Source organism: Cydia splendana, chromosome 12 (assembly GCF_910591565.1).
Source record: "Cydia splendana chromosome 12, ilCydSple1.2, whole genome shotgun sequence".
Lineage (NCBI taxonomy): Eukaryota > Metazoa > Arthropoda > Insecta > Lepidoptera > Tortricidae > Cydia > Cydia splendana.
In genome coordinates this window covers 9,810,101-9,833,913 of record NC_085971.1, presented here as the reverse complement: position 1 = coordinate 9,833,913, position 23,813 = coordinate 9,810,101, and the positions used below count along the sequence as shown (strand labels likewise).

General features: G+C 34.7%; 3 protein-coding genes across 3 annotated transcripts in view; 2 read left to right on the top strand and 1 right to left on the bottom strand.

The window, feature by feature from the left end:
* The window catches only part of LOC134795561 (programmed cell death protein 5), a 487,306-nt gene that overhangs the window by 392,483 nt on the left and 71,010 nt on the right, over nt 1-23,813 (bottom strand). The window lies entirely within an intron of this gene.
* LOC134795790 (cuticle protein 16.5-like) lies at nt 4,432-4,949 on the top strand. Its single transcript, XM_063767726.1, has 2 exons — nt 4,432-4,549; nt 4,632-4,949. Exons 1-2 carry the CDS (start codon nt 4,466-4,468, stop codon nt 4,890-4,892), a joined length of 345 nt encoding a protein of 114 aa, XP_063623796.1. The 5' UTR covers nt 4,432-4,465; the 3' UTR covers nt 4,893-4,949.
* Nucleotides 16,695-18,071, top strand: LOC134795789 (uncharacterized). The gene is made up of 2 exons (XM_063767725.1): nt 16,695-16,962; nt 17,045-18,071. Exons 1-2 carry the CDS (start codon nt 16,939-16,941, stop codon nt 17,963-17,965), a joined length of 945 nt encoding a protein of 314 aa, XP_063623795.1. The 5' UTR covers nt 16,695-16,938; the 3' UTR covers nt 17,966-18,071.

Sequence of the window (23,813 nt, the reverse complement as noted above, 5' to 3'; positions counted from 1 at the left end):
TATTCTTAAATCTACTTTCGAAACGTCGAGGACGGTCGGCAATTTTTGGGAAGAATTCCGGGTATTTCCTGACCAACTTGCAGATTTCTAAAATGTAAATTGATGTCAACGTCAAAATTTTGTATTTAATAAAGTAGGGTCTGCAATTGTCAGAGTATGTAGTGTTGGCTAGTATTCGTACGCACTGTTTTTGGAGAACAAATATATCGTTTATGTCAGTACTGTTTCCCCAAAGAATTATCCCATAATTGAGCCATGAAGAAGCATAGGCGTAGTAGGCAGTCAAAGCGCATTGAAAGTTAGTAGATTTTTTTAGTTCTCTAATGACATATATAAAACTAGACATTTTATTTTTTATTTTATTTAGATGTGATTTCCAGTTGATATGAGAATCTATATCTATTCCAAGAAGGGTAAAAGCGTCTACACATTCTAGGGTTTGTACATTGAATGATATATTTATATCTAATGCGTCTTTTTGGTAAGGCCTGAATTGTATAATTTTCGTTTTTGTAAAATTTATGTCTAAGTTGTGGTCAGTGAGCCAGTCTGTTAGTTTGGTCAATGTATTATGAATGTCGCTTTGGAGGTTTTGATCATTTTTGCATGACATTAACACAGAAATATCATCCGCAAAAAGTACGCACAAGTCATTCAGGATCATTGGGAGATTGTTTGTGGCACATTGTGACTGGACATTAAGAGATGAAATGTATAAGATCAAATGGTTTGAAGGACACATAACGCCTTTGCGAGTCGAAGAAATAACAATAGATAAGTCGGAGTCTGGGGAAAGTTCGTCAGACTTCGACTCCGAAGATGATTATGATTAACAGTAATTATTAACAATAAAAGGGTTATTCCCACTAGTTACCACCAAGTTCTTATCAGTGGTAACTACTGGGAATTATTTTCCCACCTTTTACCACTGGTAACTACTGGGAAAAAAAAAATCCTAGTAGTTACCACCAACTCGGTTTGGTGGTACCTACTGGGAATTTTTATTCCCAGTAGTTACCACTGGTAAAAGGTGGGAATTTATTTTCTACAAACCGAGCTTCGAAGGAGAAATGCTACAGTTGATGGAAAAAAGGCTGATTTGATGCAAAGATAATCACTTAATATAAGCTTTGGTGTATACCTGGATCACCTGCATGTACAAGAAGGCGTTTCATATACGCCCGCCCATCAGATAGGTACACAAAGTCATGATGCGTATGGAATACAGCATGTGTGGCCAAGCCATTATGCCCTAAATTATGTACTACTTCGTTAAAACTTAGCTTACATGTGTATTTACTCTTTCCAAAATATTTATCTTCCTTAAAATGTAGCCTACACAAACGGTCTGTGTCATTTGCCTTAGTTTTTGGTACTCAAAGCTTTTTCTCACCGATTTATGCATATCGGGTCCTTGGGAAAAAAGGGAGATCCTATAGGTATATTTCCACAATTTGTCGCACACTATTGCAGTATTCTGGAGAAAAAAAAACATACAACCGAATTGATAACCTCCTCCTTTGGGATTTGGAAGTCGGTTAAAAAAGGAGAATGTTTACAATTTATTGGAAACAATGTATGTGATTTGACAGTGACAGCAACTCCACTATGTAGGCGCCACCTGGCGTGATAAAATGTCAGTTATACCTCCTCATTCTATCTGTAGTGGAAAAGTAGGATATACGATTTAAAACTTGTCAAAAATCGATGAAAACCTTTTTATTTTTGACATCTGTGAGACATCATCTCAACGTAAGTGTTACTCTGAAACCACGTCAGTAGTTAGAAAACGTTATTTAGATATTAGATAGATTTATGAATAAAATTTGAAGTGAATGTTTTCTTTTTTTTTTAAAGCCCTCTAAGACCTCCATGGACTCATTTACTTATGACTTTTTTCAGTTAGCATTATTAAGTTAAGTTCAAGCTGCGAAGAAACCATATTTTCAAGATAGAAATTATTATTCTTTATAAATGTGGTCGGACTGCAAAAACTGCCTGGCTAAGGTGAGGCCGACCAAGACATACGTCAACAGGCTTATTTTAGCTATTATAATCCGTTTATTTCATTCTATTTTTCGATGAGGTAAATTGTAGCTCTCACGTGGTACCACAAAATTGGACGGACACAGGAACCTGCCAACACAGGATTTGGCCGACCACTTTTTTTTTACTGTCCTCAAAGGCAGCTATTGTACCATACAAGTTTCATACGATTTTGCGATAAAAAATTTTTGATGATTTTTGTATAAATTTGGTCGGACTGCAAAAACTGCCAGGTTAAGGTGAGGCCGACCAAGACATACGTCAACAGGCTTATTTTAGCTATTATAATCCGTTTGTTTCATTCTATTTTTCGATGAGGTAAATTGTAGCTCTCACGTGGTACCACAAAATTGGTCGGACACAGGAACCTGCCAACACAGGATTTGGCCAACCACTTTTTTTTTACTGTCCTCAAAGGCAGCTATCGTACCATACAAGTTTCATACGATTTTTCGATAAAAAATTTTTGATGTTTTTTTTATAAATTTGGTCGGACTGCAAAAACTGCCAGGTTAAGGTGAGGCCGACCAAGACATACGTCAACAGGCTTATTTTAGCTATTATAATCCGTTTGTTTCATTCTATTTTTCGATGAGGTAAAATTGTAGCTCTCACGTGGTACCACAAAATTGGTCGGACACAGGAACCTGCCAACACAGGATTTGGCCGACCACTTTTTTTTTACTGTCCTCAAAGGCAGCCATCGTACCATACCAGTTTCATACGATTTTTCGATAAAAAAATTTTGATGATTTTTTTATAAATTTGGTCGGACTGCAAAAACTGCCAGGTTAAGGTGAGGCCGACCAAGACATACGTCAACAGGCTTATTTTAGCTATTATAATCCGTTTGTTTCATTCTATTTTTCGATGAGGTAAATTGTAGCTCTCACGTGACCCAATAAATCTGGTCGGACTGCAAAAACTGCCAGGCTAAGGTGAGGCCGACCACTTTTTTTTTACTGTCCTCAAGGTCAGGTATCCTACCATACAAGTTTCATTCTATTTTTCGATGAGGTTTTTTTTGATGAATTTTTGACCAACGTTTTTGCCATTTGTACAAAATCTGCCAGGTTAAGCCTAGGCCGACCAAGTGCGTTGGAAGCTACTAAATGTCAGGTACCTCTACAGGGTAGGTATATTCTATTTTTTGATGAGGTTTGTTTCATGCAGCCGGCCACCGGACTAATAGTTTTTGTTTTGCTTATTGATTCATCGGTCATCTTAACATGGCGCTATAGGCTTAGGTTCTAAGTAAGACTCCAATAACAGTATAAGATGTACTAAGGTATTGAATAACGCTCGTCTGCGACTACATGATCGATAATGGTGACTCATAACTTCTCTTTTCGACTGTAAGTGATACAAGAGAGTTAAGTAGCGATTATGATACACGGAGCTATAAAAGACTTTTTATCGCCTGTTTAGAACCTTAAGTGAAAATTGCAGCTTCTTATTACTCATATAGATATTAAGGTGGTAGAATTCACTTTGAGCTATAACACTAGCGGCTTAAGATGCATTATAGCGGCCAAAACGGCTACTGTGGATCTTAAAGCTATACATGGACCTCTTAAAGACCTTGATGTCACCAGAGCCTGTAAGCTTAGAATATGTAGCTATTCTACAGCCGTTCTATGTCTTTAGGTGATAAAATAAGTGCTAAGTGTCGCTTAATTGTTTGTTGGGTATGGTTACGTCAAAGAACCTATTTTTTGACAAAAGCATTAGTTACTTAGTCGATAATATGGTTGTAAATACTCTGAAAGTTTGGTTTATCTAGCAACTTTATCAGCACTTGTCACCCTATGTCCTATTATGCAACACTCCGTAAGTATGTAGACAGGTACCTATAATGTACCGCCCTTTCAAATACACGAACATGTAATTGATTAGCAAACCTTTTGTTCCAGAACAACTGACAAAATATAATGGTTACGCTTAATTCTGCGTACTACCTACATAACCCACCAGCTTTTGTTATTAAAATAGCCCCGACATTGTCTACCAGTATAATGCATATCATAATTACAAACATCCTAGGAATAAAACATTATGGAACTTCAATGAACGACAACGAACGAATTATGGAATGACATGGCAACAACCACACATGGTTGAATTTCTGGGAAAAGTAAAAACATATTAACTACGACACGCTCATATGTTTCTGAATAATTATTGTTGTACCTGCCGCTGTGAGTACCTAAAGGTGTTTTAGAAAAGTATAACAATACAAAATTTACTTTAAAAGTAAAAGTATTTCGATCAAAGGTAATGGTTCAGATTCAGATTCGTAGATAGTATATGTGATACAGAATATTAGATTCTCATCACGCCCTGACCAATGCCAGAGACGTCGCCGCAGACGGGCACACCGTTACGCCATGTGCAGCGTGGTTCGTATAAATACCCGGCGATGCCGATCTTATGGTATCAGTCTTTTGTTTTATCATCAACAAGCAAGCAACACTTAAACAAAACCTACAAAATGATGAAGCTTGTGAGTACATACATTTTAAATGCTTGTTAATCGAATCCACCCTTGAAAAATTATAATCAGCTATGAATTTCTTTCGTTACAGATCGTAGTCATCTCTGCCTTGATCGCCATTGCCGCGGGTAAGCCAACCGTATTTGCGGCGCCCCTGGTGGCGGCCGCTCCCGCCCCTGTGGTCACGGCCTCCAGCTCGCAGTACTACCACCGCCTCCACAACGGGCTGGCCGCGTACGTGGCCGCGCCGGCCGCATATGTCGCCTCCGCGCCCTACGTGGCGGCCTCGGCTCCGTACGTCTCGGCCCCTTACGTCGCAGCCCCTTACTCCGCTCCCGTCGTTGCCTTCTAACTTAGCCATCAGCACACCATGACTCATTTGTGATATGTGAAATAAATTATTTTTCGTTGGTTAAACTTGCCTTTACTTGCCTGTATACAGGATAATTACAAAAAAAAAGTATATACCCATGTGTCGCGCGTGTTTGAATAATTGCGGAAGTACAACACTTGTCTATGAATATCTGTCAAACCTCAGCTGTCAAAATGGTCGCCACTGAACCGACCATTCACGACCTCTAGGTAAATTCCAATTATGCGCGAAAATTTAAAACTGACATCTAATAAACTTTTATGTAGGTACAGCGTATTGCACACTGGGCGTTTAGCTCTGAATTTAATTTCTAAGGAGGATAATATCAACGTACAAACAGCAACACTCTTAACTGTCATCGGTGGACCGATTTACAAAAGCATAAGGTCCACCGATAGACAGTTAAGAGTGAGGGCGATGGTACGAACCCTTCTTAACCTTATTGGATTTAGCAACGTTCTGTGTAACAGTCAACTATTTTTGGATAGGTACTTAGTCGGCTCAGGTCGACTTAAAGGGTGACACCTAGCTTATTTAGTCTTACTTTGCAACGAAGAGTTGCGTAAATAGATTATTTATAAATATGTTAGGTAGATACAGGCTGTTTGGTCCATCGTTTGCCAAATTAAAATGGCGGATAAGTGGGGTAGTTTTCTATCTTTTCACGCCCTTCAAAAAATTTTTGGGCCCACGAGTTTTTTTTTTCTGCGATCACACGCGGGTTTTTTTTCAGCGATGAGGTTTGCTGGTTGTGAAGGTTTAAAACTTATCTTTCGTAAATTTACCTAGTTGAAGGTGCTATCTCCCTCTTACATAGCACAAAAGCTGTTAGGTTCCGACGTCGCGTCGCGTCCATAGTTAAACTTTGATAAAACCGTTTAACGTTAGACATCACTCTACCACTTACTTTTTTTTAAATTTAAGTTTAAACAAGTCGGCCCTGAAGATTTTTCAAAAAAACAAAAAAAAACTCGTGGCCCCAAAAAAATTTTAAAGGGCGTGAAAAGATAGAAAACTACCCCACTTATCCGCCATTTTAATTTGGCAAACGATGGACCAAACACCCTGTATAAGTACCTACTCGTACCTACCTCTCGTATGTATGTTGATACGTTTTTCTTATTACGATTTTTTTTTGTTCACATTATTTTTTATGAATGGGAAGCGTATACTTAAGCAATTATGAATTAAAGTCATTATTTTATGCTTAATTTTGATTAAATAATAGTACATTACGATACAAGTGCGAAAAATAGGAAATTCGCAAATGAATGGAGTGTTTTAAATCGACACGAGTTGCGAATTACCTTTTCGCACGTGTAGTAATTGTACAACGTTTTACAGTACATACCTTTGGCCCTTAAATTTTCACCGTAGGCACGTACCTGCCTATTGTGCTAAATTACCGCACTAACCTACCGGGCGGCTGGTGTTTCGCTTTTTCCGTTTGCTGCAACTGCATAGCCTTTTTCAATCTTACTTCTTAAATATAATCTATTCAATTCTATTCAGTGTTGAAAAGCGTGAAAATGCTGAAAAGTATGAAGCTTACCTTTTAACAACTGTCATTCACTTGACCCTAATTCTTTCAGTCGTTCAAATGCATTTTGTTTTTAGCTAAGCGTTAGACAGACAATTGAACAATGCTACAAATGTCGTGCTGACTAATATAGATATTCTGTTTTTGTGTGTAACTTACATTCTAAAAACATTCGATTATCAACCTTGTTGCAACTTAATAAGCTACATAATATACTAACTTTTCAAATGCAGTTACGGCAAATGCTTAGCGAACTTGCGTTGGACATGCCGGATGGCCGGCTTCTCGATGCAAATTAGAGTTACGCAATGGTTTTTCACATTGTCAATGTCAACGTTTAATAGGCCTAGTCTAAGTTTTATAGTTATTTATTAAAAATCATATAATTAATACCTTTTCTTTTATTGCACCAGCGTTACTACTGCAGTATTGCTGTCGACTGCACTGCCGAAGGAAATGTCAATTATACGGACATCGACACTAATTTACACATTTGCTCCAGCAATGCAGTCGGCAGCAATGCTGTACCGCAATACTGGAGCAGCATTGCTGTAGTAAGTAAACATGAAATTTAATATACTTAAAATACATAATCTTTTTCTGCAGCAGTAACTGGTATAATGCCTTCCGATACGAAAAAACCTAAGGCCATCATTGTACGTTTTCTAGCCCGTTATAAAAAAGATGACTGCTTGAGCCGATTCAGAAAGCTCAAAGACCTTAAGGCATGCGACGCCGGTTTCGCAGGAAGTAACTCGCCTATCTACTTTAATGACCACCTGACAAGAGCCAACAAGATCCTTCTCAAAGACGCCAAGAAAACTGCTAAAGAAAATGGTTACAAGTGGGTTTGGGTTAGAAACTGTTGTATTATGGTGCGACGAGATGACACAAGTCCAGTGTTGAACATTATCAGCAGTGAAGATTTAAAAAAGATCAAATAAGAGCAGCGTATTTGATATATCTTATCCTTATTTGCTTTTCTCTTGCTTGTTTTGTATATTTAAATTTTTTGAAAGTCAGGGATACTACAAATATTATAATTAATCACATCGCGTTTGTCTATTCGTGTGATCAACTTAACGTTGTTTACAGTTTTAATATAATATCGGGAGTTTTCCTCAAAAAAGTAGTAATTATATTAACTATAGATATATGGACACGTTCCATAACTTAACAGTGTTGTATCAAAATGTGCGTGGCCTTCGTACAAAAACTAGCGTTCTCTATAATAATCTTTTGTATACTAATGCTGATATAATTTGTCTTACAGAGACTTGGCTACTTCCGGGTATTTTGGACTCGGAGCTTTTTGACTCTCGTTATGTTGTTTACCGAAACGATAGAGATTATCATACGAGAGGTGATACCCTTGGAGGAGGTGTCCTGATCGCAGTTCGTAATGGTCTAGTAATTGAAAGTACCGCCTGTGTGCCCTCGCGTAACTGTTCCGCTGATCTTCTCAGATTGTCATTATGTACTTCAGAAGGGTCTCGAAAGGTGCGCTGCCACCTCTTTTGTTGTTACTTTCCACCTTGCTCTAATTTGTTAGACGTCGAAGCTGAATTTTTTGAATCCACATCTGACTTTATAATCCAAAATGATGGAGACTCTTTCCTTATTGTTGGGGATTTTAATATTAGCCAGGCCCAGTGGTCAACTGACTGTTCGAATTTGGATTCATCTGTTCAACTATTGACTGGCACAAGCAATAATAATTGTACAATTGTGGAAACTCTCAGAGCCTTCCTTTCCTTCAATAGTTTAAACCAATTTAATTGCATATTTAACCATAATTTAAGACTGTTAGACCTGGTAATAGCCAACATGAGATGCGAAGTCACGCGTTCTGGTATGCCCTTAGTTCCGGAAGACAAACATCATCCAGCTCTTGAAATTAAATTGTTACGTATAAGCTTTTTGGAACTTCGCCCTCCGCCCCGTAAAGTTAGTCTATTCTCTGCTGCCGATTATGACGTTATAAATTCTGCACTCGCACAGGTAAATTGGGATAACTGTTTAAATATAAATGACATAGATTTATGTGTGCGAAGTTTTTATGAAATTCTAAATAAAATAATATGTAATCATGTGCCGACAAAAACTGTTTACACAAATAACAGGTACCCAGTCTGGTATACAAAGGCTCTAATCAAAATCGTGTCCGAAAAACTTAAATACCACAAAAAATGGAAAACATACGGTCGGTTACAGGATTATGACACTTTCACATTGTTACGGAATCGACAAAAACAAGTACAAGAAAAATGTTACCAAAAATACTTGGCGTTAGCAGAAACGAAAATAAAAATCAATAGTAAATATTTCTGGCGCTTCGTCAAATCTAAAAGAGATTGCAATAGTTTACCCAATTCAATGAATTATAATAATGAAAAAGTAACCCGTGGAGATAGTATATGCAACATTTTCAATACCTATTTCCAATCTGTTTTTGAACCTGCGGTCCTACCTTTAGCTAGTACCTTATCAGAATATCCCGCAGCCATTAACCCAGTAGTTTTGAGTAATGTAAATTTAACTTCAGATTTAGTGTGTAATTACTTAAGGAAACTTGATACCAAGAAAGGAGCAGGCCCCGATGGAATTCCACCAATTTTTTGGCGCTTATGTCGTAGTCAACTGTCGGAACCTATCGCCGCACTTTTTAATAAGTCGTTACGATCGGGTGTTATGCCAATACTCTGGAAACAGTCGTTTGTTACTCCGGTGTTTAAAAGTGGAGATAAGCATGATGTCCATAATTATAGACCTATCTCGAAACTCAATATAATACCCAAATTGCTCGAAAAGATTATATATGACCAGATTTTTCCAGTTTTAAGAACCCATTTAGTCCAGGAACAGCATGGTTTCGTCAATAAAAAATGCACTGAATCAAATTTGTGCGAATTCATAGACAGAGTCCTTTGTGGCATGGACGAGGGTTATCAGGTGGACGTCGTATACACCGATTATTCCAAAGCGTTTGACAAGATATCCCATTTTCTACTATTACAAAAACTAGAGTCCGTTGGAGTGCATGGAAATCTCTTGCGCTGGGTTACATCTTATCTTCGCGATCGTAGTCAGGCAGTGGCAGTCAAAGGCTTTTGTTCCAGTTTTATCCCTGTATCTTCTGGCGTCCCCCAAGGTTCGCATTTGGGACCCTTGTTCTTCAATATTTTTATAAACGACGTTACTTCAGTTTTTAAATCGTCTACCTGCTTACTTTATGCAGATGATAAAAAAATATTGAAAGTAGTTAAAAATAAAGATGACTGTCTTGCATTACAGGCTGATTTAACACGATTGTATAATTATTGTCAAAAAAATTACCTACATTTAAACACAAAAAAATGTAATATTATAACTTTTACAAGAAAACGACAGGTTATAGAATTCAATTACCATTTAAATAATGAAATAATACGTAGAGTCTCTAATGTTAAGGATTTAGGCATACATTTAGACAGCAAATTATTATTCAGCAACCATATAGAGAACATAACAAATCGGGCATACAGGCTACTCGGCTTTGTTTTAAGAACCACTAAAGAGTTCAAAGAGGCTGATACTTTACGGATGTTGTTTAACTCTTTAGTCAGGCCAGTTCTCGAATACGGATCCACCGTTTGGAATCCTAGCTATAAATGTTACATCAACTGCATTGAGGCAATCCAGAAAAAACTAAGTAAACATTTAAAATATAAAGCCTACAAATCTAATCAACCGCCAAACGTCGGAAATTTGGTTTCGCTCGAAGGTCGGCGCACATTAAAGGATCAAACTTTTTTATATAAAATTTTGACAAATCATATTGACTCCCCTTATTTAATAAATAAAATTAATTTTAGAACTCCTCGTTTGAACACACGACATCACAAACTCTTTCACATCCCCTTTACGCGAAAAAAATACAAAGCGAATTCCTTCATTGATAAAGCGTGCAAGTGTAATAATAATCTTTTCTCACACATTGATATGTTTAACATTCCGTTAGTTAAGTTTAAGCATGAGGTTCTTAGTACTTTGAATACTTAATGTTTAGAATATTTTAACTTTTAACTGATTTTTTTTTTTCTCATTATTCTCCTTTATTTTTAAATTCATTAACAATGCCGACAAATGTTTGTTTGCTCTGTGGATATTCTAGTTGTTATTCCGTTGTTTATTTTTTGTATACGTGTTAGTAGTTAGTGGCAACTTCACTGGTTCATGTATTGAATAATATTAATATCTGTAAGTATTATTGTACCGTTTGTGCCCAAATAAACATTAAAACATTAAAACAAAGCGTCCTATTTTTTGAACTTTACTTATTTTGTAACCTTCTTTAATCTTTCATATTTTTTAAGATATAGTTACCTAGATATCTCCTTATAGTCACAACTTCAGCATTTTATATTTTAAGTAAGCACCTACAATTGTATTGGTGCCTGTATGAAATAAACAGCAAAACAATCTAACTGCTATGAGATTGAATGATGCAAGGCGTTTCAAAATGTAAGGCGAAGGCGTATGGTTACATTGGTTGCTAGAGAACTCGAAATAGTAGGTATGTTTTGCTATAAAATACAGTTAGGAACTAGGTAAAATTATATTTTGTTGTAAACAAATTAGTTCTGTTGTTGCTTAAGTTCACTTGTTCGTATCGATTGGCAAAAGATTAATTAGAAAAGGTAAAAGTTAACCATCACCAATTAGATTTTTTAATGAGGGATTTTTTGGAATAGCTTATACCTTCTAATGCAGGAAACAGGTATGAAATGTCATAAATTGGCATTTTAATACCAACTAGATATGAAAACAAAATTATCTATCTTCAAAAGCATTAAAAACATGAATAAACTTCGACTCACACAAGTCACAACGTTACAAGTCTCTGATGTAGGTAAATACGTTCATCATCATAGCCTTATAGATAAAACATAACATATTCTGTAGTATGCGTTAGTACAGAGTCGACATCAGATACATCGAAGTGGCTTAGATACTCTTATGTATAAACACGCCTCTAAATTTTTTTGTAATTTTTATATATTGTATTTATTGAGCACCTTGGTCACTCCGATATACCTGCTAGCGACTTACAAGCTGCAAAATTGCATGAACACATTACCTATACCTACTGTCCGCATTTCTTTTCAGGGCTGCACCCTGCGCACCCTGCACAGAAGTTTAAACGTAGAGGATTACCTTAGAATTTTTCTGCAGCTGCATATACAGTCGACGTCAAAGATATGTTTACATTTTTCGCCTTATAACAAAGGCATAAGGCTAAGATATGTTTACACTTTTGCACATAAGGTGCAAAAGTGTAAACATATCTTTGACGTCGACTGTACAAAGGTGCAAAAGTAGCGGATGCTCTATCCACGCCTGAGAAAGCGATCGTCATTATGATTTCAGTGGTCGTAGATGCAATAGGTACTAAGGTCTATTCCGATATGATCCAAAATGAATTAATCTCTTGTTAATAATTTTTCGGTGGACATGCCTTTGACATCCGTGTTATCCGTAGTTAGTGCAATGGATAATATAGGACTATATTTTTTCACCACAGCATCTCGGAAAGGCTTACTTTGCACTTCAAAAACGGATAGCAAAGTTGCACTTTGCTATTAGTAATTCACATGTGAGGCAAAGTAATCAAATGCAAATTTTGAGTTGTTTTCTTATGTTTGCTGGTAGAATTGACTTTTAAATGATGATTTTGGATGATAAATATTTAATAACATTAATTTGAATTTGATTTGGTTTGTTTTTGTTTGATATTTTACATTTAATATTTGCTTCGGGTTTGTGTGGTGAAAAATTTTGTGTTTCACTCGGGGGCAAATTTTGTTTAACCCTCGTGCTTTGAAACCCTCGCAACGCTCAAGATTCCATTTTTCGAAATTCCAATTTTGGAATCTTTTGCTTGCTCGGGTATCAATATTAGAACACAACTTTGCCCCCTTGTAAAACAAATAACTATTAAAAGTAAGTATTGAAACAAAGGGTAGGTACCTAACTATTCAACATGTAAGTATATAAATAAATCATATTTGATATATTTTTATGATAGGTATAATAAACCTGTCTTAATTAATAATTAATTAATGATTTGAGGAAAACCGGCCATGTGCGAGTCGGTCTCGCACTCGAAGGGTTCCGTAAGTACATCAAATACTATATAGTAACAGCACCAGTCATGGGACATTTAAGAGGAAATTTGGAGTATTTATGATATTTCCCTTGTACATGTAAATGGTCTTCCGCTTAGCGTGTTAAAAGATGAAAGTCCTATCCGCCTTTCATGTTTTAGGCGTGTTGTATCAAAGATACTGCAATGAGTTTCCACATAATTAACAAATTAAAACTATGCTTTTTTTCTCCAGTCATGGACACCAAAGCTCCAGTAATGGGCCCCCGGTAATGGACGTGGATCCAGTAATGGGCCCCCTATAATGGACATTGCTCTATCAGTATAAAATATTGAAATGGGGAATAAGTTATGGCAAAAAAATCAATTTTTGGTATAAGCTTTTATCGCTGAATGTATTTTTCTTTCCACAGCCAATTATTATTGTATTAGATTTATCGAGACAATTCTAATATACCCAAACACAATTAGTTAGGGTTTATTGCGATAAAGTTCCCATGGCCACCTCCTGTCTCCATCATCAGATCAAGTCCATGTTATCATAATATTGCATTATCATCCGATTTGCATACTTAATTACGTACTTACACAAAATTTCAACTGAATCGGAAATCGAAAAGTGGGTCAAATTCAGCTACCAAGATTTGACCCACACTAACTAACAAGGCAAGTTAAATAAAAGTTTGGAAAAACGATATTAATTTATCCTAAGTACCTCCTGGTTGACATATTTCGTAACTACATTTTACTTCTGTATTGTTTAAAACATGAAATTATGGCATGGCAAGCATCATTATGTCAATTGTCCCATCATAGGAGGTATGCAGTTTTACAGCTCCTATAATGGGATTGGGCCAAATACCAATATTTTTTTACATCTGTGGAGTCACAACATAGTGTGTTGTAGACCTTATCTCATGGTAAATGCAATTAACAAAACACATTCTAGTTTTCATTAAGTATTAATTAATTAAAATTTAATAAATTAACTCACCTCTCTTAGCGAAGTTGTTAAGAATTTTTAGTGAAATTTTTTTTCAGTGGCACGACAACTTTTGGGTTGACGCACATTTCTTAAAAAATAACCGAGTTTAATAAAAAAATCAAACATAATCAGCTCTATGACTCTTATTTATGATAAAAATATATCCAGTGTTTATAAACTACTTTTATATACTTATTTTAGAGGAATTGTGTTTTTTTGTCCCATTACTGGTTCCGTGTCCATTATAGGGTATACTACTATATTACGAAGTATTTTTTCTTGAAATCAACTCACGCTTCACAGTCATTTTATATTTTGTTTATATAGGTTCTGTACTACTGAACTATTTTCTGTTTTTATTGTGGACTTTTAGTAGAGGAGTTGTATGAAAACTTGTAGGTGAGGGTCAAAATAATTCCCACAAAGACGGGGTTTGATTTTTTTAGTTCTATGTTTGTATCTTTTTGACATACTAAAAATATATCAAAATATATTCATGCAAAACGCATTTATTGACATTTGAAATTTGAAAAATCAAAAATAATATTAAAAATCGTGTGTGGTATCAAATAACAGGAAATTACACGCTAAAAAAGATTGTGAGATTGATTTTACAAAATAAAAATAAAAAAACAAAAGTAGTGGCTTAAAAACTGAATTTTTTTCAATGTTGAAAGTTATTTTCTACACTGAAAACAAAACTAAACTATTATAGTTTTACACATCAAAATACATTGTGTAAAAGAAAAGAATATTTAATTCATGAATACTTATTTTTAATTATATTATTATAATATGAAAAATATAGGCTCACAGGCTCTATATTTATTTAAAAGTTTTATCAATAAACTGAACGCACTTCAAAGGAGGTGATTGGCAGAATATAAAAAACAAAAAACGATTGTAGACTAGTCATCCGAATTTGCTCGATCGAATTCTTGGCCGGAAGAGAGATATTTGATATTAAAGGACTCTTTTTTTAGTATGTTGTAAATAATTCTTTAGTATGTTCTAAAACGGTGGCGCATAGCAAAAATGTTCTTATACATAAGTAATCTGCATAAAATTGCCTACAAGAAAGATTCAGTACAATTTTTCGCTAGGATCAATATACAAAGAGATATTAACGCGGGAAATTTAATTATAATCACTTCTAAGGTCCCTTTTTTTTAGATTTACGTAAATAACTCGTAAACATTGGCCAATATAAAAAAATGTTGTTAAATGTTAATAATCTACACAAAATTCTCTACAAATAAGATTCAGTACACTTTTCGCCGGGATTAATATTTAAAAAGATAATAAAGAGGGAAAGTTAATTATAATAAATTCTAAGGTTCCTTGTTTTTATTTTTTCGTTAATAATTTGAAAAGTATGACTCGTAGCAAAAAAAATCTTGTACATAAATAATAAACATAAAATTTCCTACAAGAAACATGTAGAACACTTTTCGCTAGGATCAATATTAGAAACGATATTAAAGGAAGAAAGTTCATAACAATTAATTCACAGGTCACTTTATTTTAGTTTTTCGTAAATAATTTGTAAAGTATGACCTATTTTGCTATGGGCCACAGTTTACAAGTTATTTACGAAAAACTAAAAAGGGACTTTTAAATTTATTATAATTAACTTACTCGCTGCTTTATTTTTTTAAATATTGATCCTATCGAAAAGTGTTCCATATATGTTTCTTGTAGGAAATTTTATGTTTATTATTTATGTATAAGTATTTTTTGCTATGAGTCATACTTTTCAAATTATTAACGAAAAAGTATAAACAAGGAACCTTAGAATTTATTATAATTAACTTTCCCTCTTTATTATCTTTTTAAGTAATTATCCCTGCGAAAAGTGTACTGAATCTTTTTTATAGACGATTTTGTGTAGATTATTAACATTTAACAACATTTTTTTATATTGGCCACCGTTTACGAGTTATTTACGAAAAACTAAAAAAAAGGGACCTTAGAAGTGATTATAATTAACTTTCCCGCGTTAATATCTCTTTGAATATTGATCCTAGCGAAAAATTGTACTGAATCTTTCTTGTGGGTAATTTTATGCAGATTACTTATGTATAAGAACATTTTTGCTATGCGCCACCGTTTTAGAACATACTAAAGAATTATTTACAACATACTAAAAAAAGAGTCCTTTAATATCAAATATCTCACTTCCGGCCAAGAATTCGATCGAGCAAATTCGGATGACTAGTCTACAATCGTTTTTTGTTTTTTATATTCTGCCAATCACCTCCTTTGAAGTGCGTTCAGTTTATTGATAAAACTTTAAAAAAAATATAGAGCCTGTGAGCCTATATTTTTCATATTATAATAATATAATTAAAAATAAGTATTCATGAATTAAATATTCTTTTCTTTTACACAATGTATTTTGATGTGTAAAACTATAATAGTTTAGTTTTGTTTTCAGTGTAGAAAATAACTTTCAACATTGAAAAAAATTCAGTTTTTAAGCCACTACTTTTGTTTTTTATTTTTATTTTGTAAAATCAATCTCACAATCTTTTTTAGCGTGTAATTTCCTGTTATTTGATACCACACACGATTTTTAATATTATTTTTGATTTTTCAAATTTCAAATGTCAATAAATGCGTTTTGCATGAATATATTTTGATATATTTTTAGTATGTCATAAAGATACACACAAAGAACTAAAAACATCAAACCCCGTCTTTGTGGGAATTATTTTGACCCCAAAGGCTATATCCTCTCTACTATTTGTATAGTAAAGTCCCTAATGTTTAGTGTTCCGTACAAAACTTTGTTCACGGAACATTCATGGGATCACTTCGGTCTTGTTAAATTATATGATGTACTTAAGTATCATTAAATAACAAAACACACCGACGTAGTAATTTTTTTATTAAACATTTTGAGCCTACATCAAACAATTAGTATTCAAACAAATAGTTACCTATTACTAAAACTATCTGTTCTGTTTTAATATAAAATTAAAGTTATCGTAGCACATTACGTCTAAAAAAAGAACAGCAAAATGAACATTGTGGTCCCTGAAGCCACGTTATCAATGAATATTACTTAATACGATCTAATGGTAATGTTATGACATGTTACAACTAGCAAAACGCAATATAAGGTACCTAGGAAGTACTTTCCACGTTGGCCGCCGTTTATTATTATTCCTTCGTCGTAATTTCAATACGATTTTCGTAGCCACCAAGGACCTGTCCTTACCCATTGAACCATTAGGTATTCCGCGGCACCCGCCACGTTGCCTCACCACAATACAAAATTTGTTACACCTATATAAAAGCATGCATCCATTTTCTAACGCCCCATTATTATATCAAAAGTGGTGACAGTCGGATGTTCGAGAAAATGCTAATAACGGTAAATTTTGTGATAACATAAAGATTTGAACTTTTTTTTAAATTTGACCGTATAAAAAGGTAATCATCGTGGTCTTTTACAGGTGTTACTACTTTCCTCAACATGCGGATATGTGTGTAGTTCCGGAGTGGCGGTAGGACCTGCCTTAGCTCCCGTTGGGCCACCTGTGGTTACCGCAGCAAGCTCTCAGTACTTTGAGAGAACATTCAACAGATTGGTAGCAGCACCCGCAGTGCCCGTGGTTCCTGTAGCTCCTGCAGTACATGCTCCACCAGTGATAGTGCAACATGTTCCTAAAGCAGTTCCAGTGCCTGTGCAACCACAACCAAATTTACCAGTAGAGCCAAACGTAGCAATCGCTATAGCGACGGCCCAAGCCGCACCTGTCGCGACCATCCTTCTACCACCCTATCCATTCGGACCACCGCCGGCAATAAATTTCATCCCATCATCTCCACCAATCGTTGTACCCGATGAAGACTCTAGGACTGAACCGACAACCACGAAACAGGTCAACACTCAAGCGACTGTACGAGAGCCTGAGGCCACTACACCTTTACCGTCGAATTCCGATAACAACTTCATTCAAGCTTTGCCGTCGAACCAAAACAATCAGAATGTGGGTTTCAGACAGTATGCGCCACCGCAGTTTCAACAATTGCCTTTAGAACCTCACAATAAACCACAGAAATTAAAAACTTTAGTAGAGGTTGAGCCAGTTCCTTTGACTTATATTGCACCGCCGCCTTTGAATCAGCTGCCGTTTCAACAAATCCGACACATTCATACCTTTGTGCCTGCGAAAACAAAGATAATAATTAGACCCGTATCTGCACCACTGAGAATCCATGGTCGTCCCGTAAGGATAGTTATGTACAGAAAGCCAGCCCGTTACACGAAACAACGTTACCAAAATGCTTTGAGGAGGCCTAAATCGAGAGACATAGAACCAACGACCTTTAGCCCCTTAGCAAAACCTAATACTAAACCGCCAAGACAGTAAGATGTTTTATTAAGGTAAATAATAAGTTACACCTGTTATATAAATTGCACTTTGTAAATATGTTTTAGGGTGAGGAATTAATAATAATTTATATTTTTTCTTACAATATATTTTTTATTTATTTTACTAATGTCAATAAAATATTTGTTATAATTAACAATCTGTCAATTTCGTGTGACATTCGCCACCGCGATTATGAAGTAGGTAGGTACATCCCGTATCAGTAATGCAGCTGCAGTGGACACCCGAACGTCACCTTTATAGTAGGAAATTTGAAACTACGGTAACTATAGTACGTAAAAGTCCTTAAAAATAAATTTCTATAGACGTGAGCACTTCCACAAAAATGTAATCAAGAGCAAAGTACCTACGTCGTGGCAACGACCTGGTGTATAAGCTTCATCTGTGTTTAAAAAACATCTTTATAATGGTATAGGATTAGGTAGTAACATATGCAAAGTCATAATTAATTTTATACCATAAAACAAAGCTTCTGTTTTTACGGGAAAGGGTGAATTTTTTAGAGATGTAAAGGTTAGTAACCTTTTCAAGAGCAACAAAATACATGCCCCTTTTTAGTAAATCATAAAGCTTTTAGCGCTTTATAACCCGTAGAGATTAGAGCATGCGTGGAGTAAGGTATTTCCCGTATAAATATGTTTTGAGACAACATAGGAAATGCGCAAAATTTGCAATTCTACGATACACTAATCTCCAAAACGTAATTCAAGACCAAAAAAAGTAAGAAAATGTTGCCACTGCAATAATTTGTTTGTAAAATAGTAAAATCCTTTTGATAAATAATCACACTAAGATAATTTATTTATTAGTAATTTTACTCCTACTATTTAAAAAAGTACTTTTATTTACTTAATTTTACTTAAATACAAGACGCGCTAGTAAAAAGTGGCAACATTTTCTTACTTTTTTTGGTCTTGAATTACGTTTTGGGGTATAGGTTCTGAATGGAAAAAGTTAGTACGTCTCGAATAGTCTAGCTTAATCGTCCAAAACGTCGATGTATAATGAATGTGTCGATGTATTAAAATATTAAATGATTATTCCCGTTTATTACGCTTGGAACGTCTAGTATAATATTTTTAATATTGGCCAATTCGGGTGAATGGCATTAAAATTGTACGTACCATCGCCCACACTGTTAACTGTACATCGGTGGATCTTATGCCTTTTGTAATAAAGTACACCGATGTACAGTTAGAAGTGTTGCTGTTTGTACTTAAGCGTTCTTAAGGACCTGTAATTAGTTTTAAGTTAGTTGATTCCATTGTACGTAGAAGTACAAGTTGCACAGTTTTTTTTTTTGCAATCCATCCATTCGTGAGTCACACTGCTGAGATATGGTATAATTTTGCCTTCTCTACATTTAATCTCGTTCCCTCTAATCCTGTTTTAGAGTGATTCTCAAGAAAGTGGCATCGACAGGTTTTAAAGTTAATGAAAAAAAAATTTGTATTTTTTTTACTTTTAAGAATGAAAAATGTTTTACTACTTCAACGGAAATGAAGAAGTTATTTTCAAGACTTACAATAACCTATACATTGAACACAGGTTAAAGTTAAGCAGGTTACAGTGAAAAATACATTATTTTTTATTTTTTTCTCTTGAACGGATAATAATACGAAAGTCTCACATTTAGTATAGATGAATAAACCTTCATACGATATTAAAATGATATTATTACATTAGGCCCCATACCAAATTCATAAAATAATCGAGACAAGTTAAAGTTAACATTCCGTTACAAACCCCAGATTCCTGCCTTTAACCACTTGTCTCTACGAAACTACGACACTTGGGTCATGATGATACCCTACGGTGGTTAGCTTGATACTTACCTAATATTTTGCTATAGTTATGATCTAAATAAAATTTTCTGTGTATGAGTCAGATGCAAAACCGCGGATGTACAGGTTACAGTGAAAATATCCTTGGACAAACTTCGTGCGTGAATATTATTGTAAAATATATATATATAAGGCCCGTGCAATGTACATTTTAAAAGGTATTGTTTATGTTATTATACAGCATGATATTTTATTTACATAAATTGGTGCTTATAAAATCTAAAGAACTAAAACTGGAAGAGCGATGCGTTTGGACAAGACAGGTTACAGTGAAAAGTGCTACTCTTTATTTTTTATAAAAATAAGTCTTAAATTTAAATAAAAATAATGACTTGGCCTCGATAAACATTGTTTTAGTTTATCTAGATACATTTTTGTTTCATATGAAAAAGAGCAAATAAACATACATTCAATTCAAAAACTCGATGCCACTTTTTTGAGAATTACTCTTTAACACCTCTTCTTTCCCAAAATAATAAATTAATAAACGTATTTTGGACAAAATAGAACAGTTATCCTGATGTAAAAGGAAATATTTGTGAAGGATTTTAGGCATCACAGTGTACAAAACCGGGCACCTGCGTGTCAGACCACGAAAAATGGAGGCTTCTAATCTTCACACGATACAAAAAAGCCCTACAAGTAAAATTCCGTATCTTTGCTACCTTATGTCGTTTTAATAGTTTTTTTTAATATAATAAAGTCAGTGCTCAACCGATAATGTTTCAAATAATTTTCGTGGAAAGTAATAATCAAGTTTTCGTTTCCTCGAATTTTATATTTTTTGTACGCCCCCCAACTAGCAACTGCTATAAAAGTTGAGAGCACGTTTTTATTTTCGCTTTTTGGTGCTATAAAAGGTGTAAAGACAGTCGAATAAAAGTCCTGTAAGCGTTTACTTAACGCGAAAAGGCGCACTTATACAGACTAAAAGTGTTATAAAAATCGAGTAAGCGCTGTATAAGAAGCAAATCGATGCTGCAAGAGTTGAGTAAAAGTGGATAAAAGCGCTTCTAGTGTTTTAATAGCAACGATAGTGCTTTTATTCGACTATTTGTTCTATAAACATTAGCAATTTACTATTACTCAGTGAAAGTGTTCTATAAAAGCAGCCGCACTGCTTTTTCTCAGCAAAAATGTTTCGTAAAAGTAGCCGAATTGCTTTTACTCGGCATTTTAAATGTGTAAGAGTGCAGTAAATGCTTTTATTCAACTAATATGTGCTAAAAACGATCTCAGGTAAGCGATTATATTACAATTATTTTATTATGTTTGAGGCCTAATCGTCTTCATGTGTCTAATAAAACAAAAAGGTACTTAAGTATTTTTTTACTGCTGTCATCCATGACATTTATTTTTACCGTGATTGTGTACATAAGTTTTTACTGTCTGTAAGTACACGTAATACAGTAAAACCTAGCGCGAAAAATACTTTATTGATAAAACCAAAGGCACTGGTTCATATATATTCATGGGCCGTCTATTTTCTTAAATTTCAATAAAAAAATATTAATTAAAATAAGTAAAAATTTGCTTACACGATCTAGTTTCTCTTATATCTCATTAATTCGACTATAAGTCGAGTAACTGCGTTTACTGCTACACTTATAGCACATAATGTCGCCATGTTTATGGATTTATAGTCCGGTGGCCGACTGCATGAAACCCTACCTGATAAAAAAATAGAAAAATCCTACTCTGTAGGGGTAGCTGACTTTTAGCAGCTTCAACTGCTCTTGGACGGCCGTGGCTTAACTTGGCAAATTTTGCGCAAGTGGCAAAAAAGTGGTACAAATATTCATCAAAAAACAAAAGTGGTCAGCTACATCCTGTGTTGGCTGGTTCCTGTGTCCGACCGAATTTGTGGTACCAAGTGAGCTACAATTTACCTCATCGAAAAATAGAATGTCACTTGTATGGTAGGATAGCTGCCATTGACATTTTTTTGAATGCGGACGGACTGCAAAAGCTGCCAGGCTAAGGTGAGACCGACCAAGACATACGTCAACAAATTTAATGTAGGTATTACAATCAGTTTTTTTCATTCTATTTTTCGATGAGGTAAATTGTAGCTGTCACGTTGTACCACAAATTCGGTAGGACACAGGAACCTGCCAACACAGGATGTAGCTGACCACTTTTGTTTTGCTGTCCTCAATTCTATTATACGATGGGGTTTTTTTTTGATGAATTTTTGAGCCACTATTTTGCCATTTGCGCAAAATTTGCCAAATTAAGCCGCGGCCGACCAAGAGCAGTTGATGCTACTAAAAGTCAGCTACCCCTACATAGTAGGATTTTTCTATTTTTTTATCAGATAGGGTTTCATGCAGTTGGCCACCGGACTATATTGAAACGACAACATGGCTGACTTGTGCTGTTAATGTAGTTCAAAACTCTTTAAAAGTACTCTAAGCTGAATACATTTTGAATAAAACCTGTAAATACACTTCAGCTCCTATAACAGCGGTTTGAACCCCATTACCCGAATTATGATATAAGCGCGCTGTTACAGCAGCATTGTTGCCAAATGGTTATTGGATTGCTTTTAATAAGCTTTTATAGCAACAGAGAAGAGAATTGAGTAACAGTTGTATTAAAGCGCCTTATTCAGACAATTAGCTATTCTATAGCTGTTATATGATTTTAATAGAACAATTATGCTGAATAAAAGTGATTTAGTAGCGCTAACTCAGCATTTATTAAAAGGTGGAATAAAAGTGCTAAAAGATAGTGCTATAAACGTTTATACGACATGATTATAGCACTAATTAGCGAAAATTGCTAAATAGTCGAGTTAACCGCTATTATACGATATATTGGTGTTTCAACAACCGTAACTCGGCTGTTATACGATTACAGGCTGAGTAAATCAATTCTTATACGACTATTTTGCTAGTTGGGCCGGTTCAAATTATACTGGAGGAGGGACACATTTATTTAACCTTTCAAAGCTATTATTTTCAAAATGGAGCACCCAATCAAAAAACTAAGTAGCGGCTCACAAAATACACCTATGCGCAAGATTTTATAAAAATAATTTTGACCACGGAACCCTAAAAACGAATTAACCGGTATGCGAAAAATCAATAGACCGTTTCAAATCTACAAAATCTGACACTTAATGGCTGAAAACCGAAATCCTACGTACCTATGTAATTAAAAATATATTTTAGAATACATATGAGACTGACTGCAATTCCGTGAGTTAGTAATGAAATTTTATTCATTTATACAATTTTATTTAAGAAATAAAATTTGTATGCACTGCGGTGCCTATGATCGTTTTTCTTTCCATATTAGCGCAGAGAAAACGAATTAGAATTACAAACGCCGAACGATGTGTAGATATGTAAAACAGCCTTGCTCAATAAACAAATCAGATAGGTAAGTTTATTACAAATATATATAAACCCAATAACATGAGCTCAACAACAAACGTAACATAATAAAAAACACAATAATCATGAGTTCTATAATTATGTAGGTACTAATGTACTTACGTTTAAGAACAATGTGAATCAAAAATTACTTCCTAAAATTATTGTTAATTTATTATAATATTAACATAGATGGATTGTCAGAAGAGACACGTCCACGTTTAGTAAAAATATAAGAATTTATAGGGTAAGTATATATGGTAAAAAATTCACAGATTTCGTGCCTCACACGACTATCGAGCACATTGGAAATGAATCTACGGAATTCGAAAAAATATTGTAGCTGAGCGACGAGAAAGTCTGGATAAAGAAAAAGTTACAAAATAAAACTACAACGTTGAATGATAATAATTTTATTCTTAGACTAACACAAGTATCCTGGACATAACGCATGTGAACAAACAAATTGCAAAATTTCCACACGCGTATCCAAGTTTGAATAATTGTCGCCGTGGCGCATAAGTATAGGTACATATTTCATTTTTCGATTAATAAGCAGGATATATTAATGTTCAAAGTACAAGAAAATTACTACACGGCAAT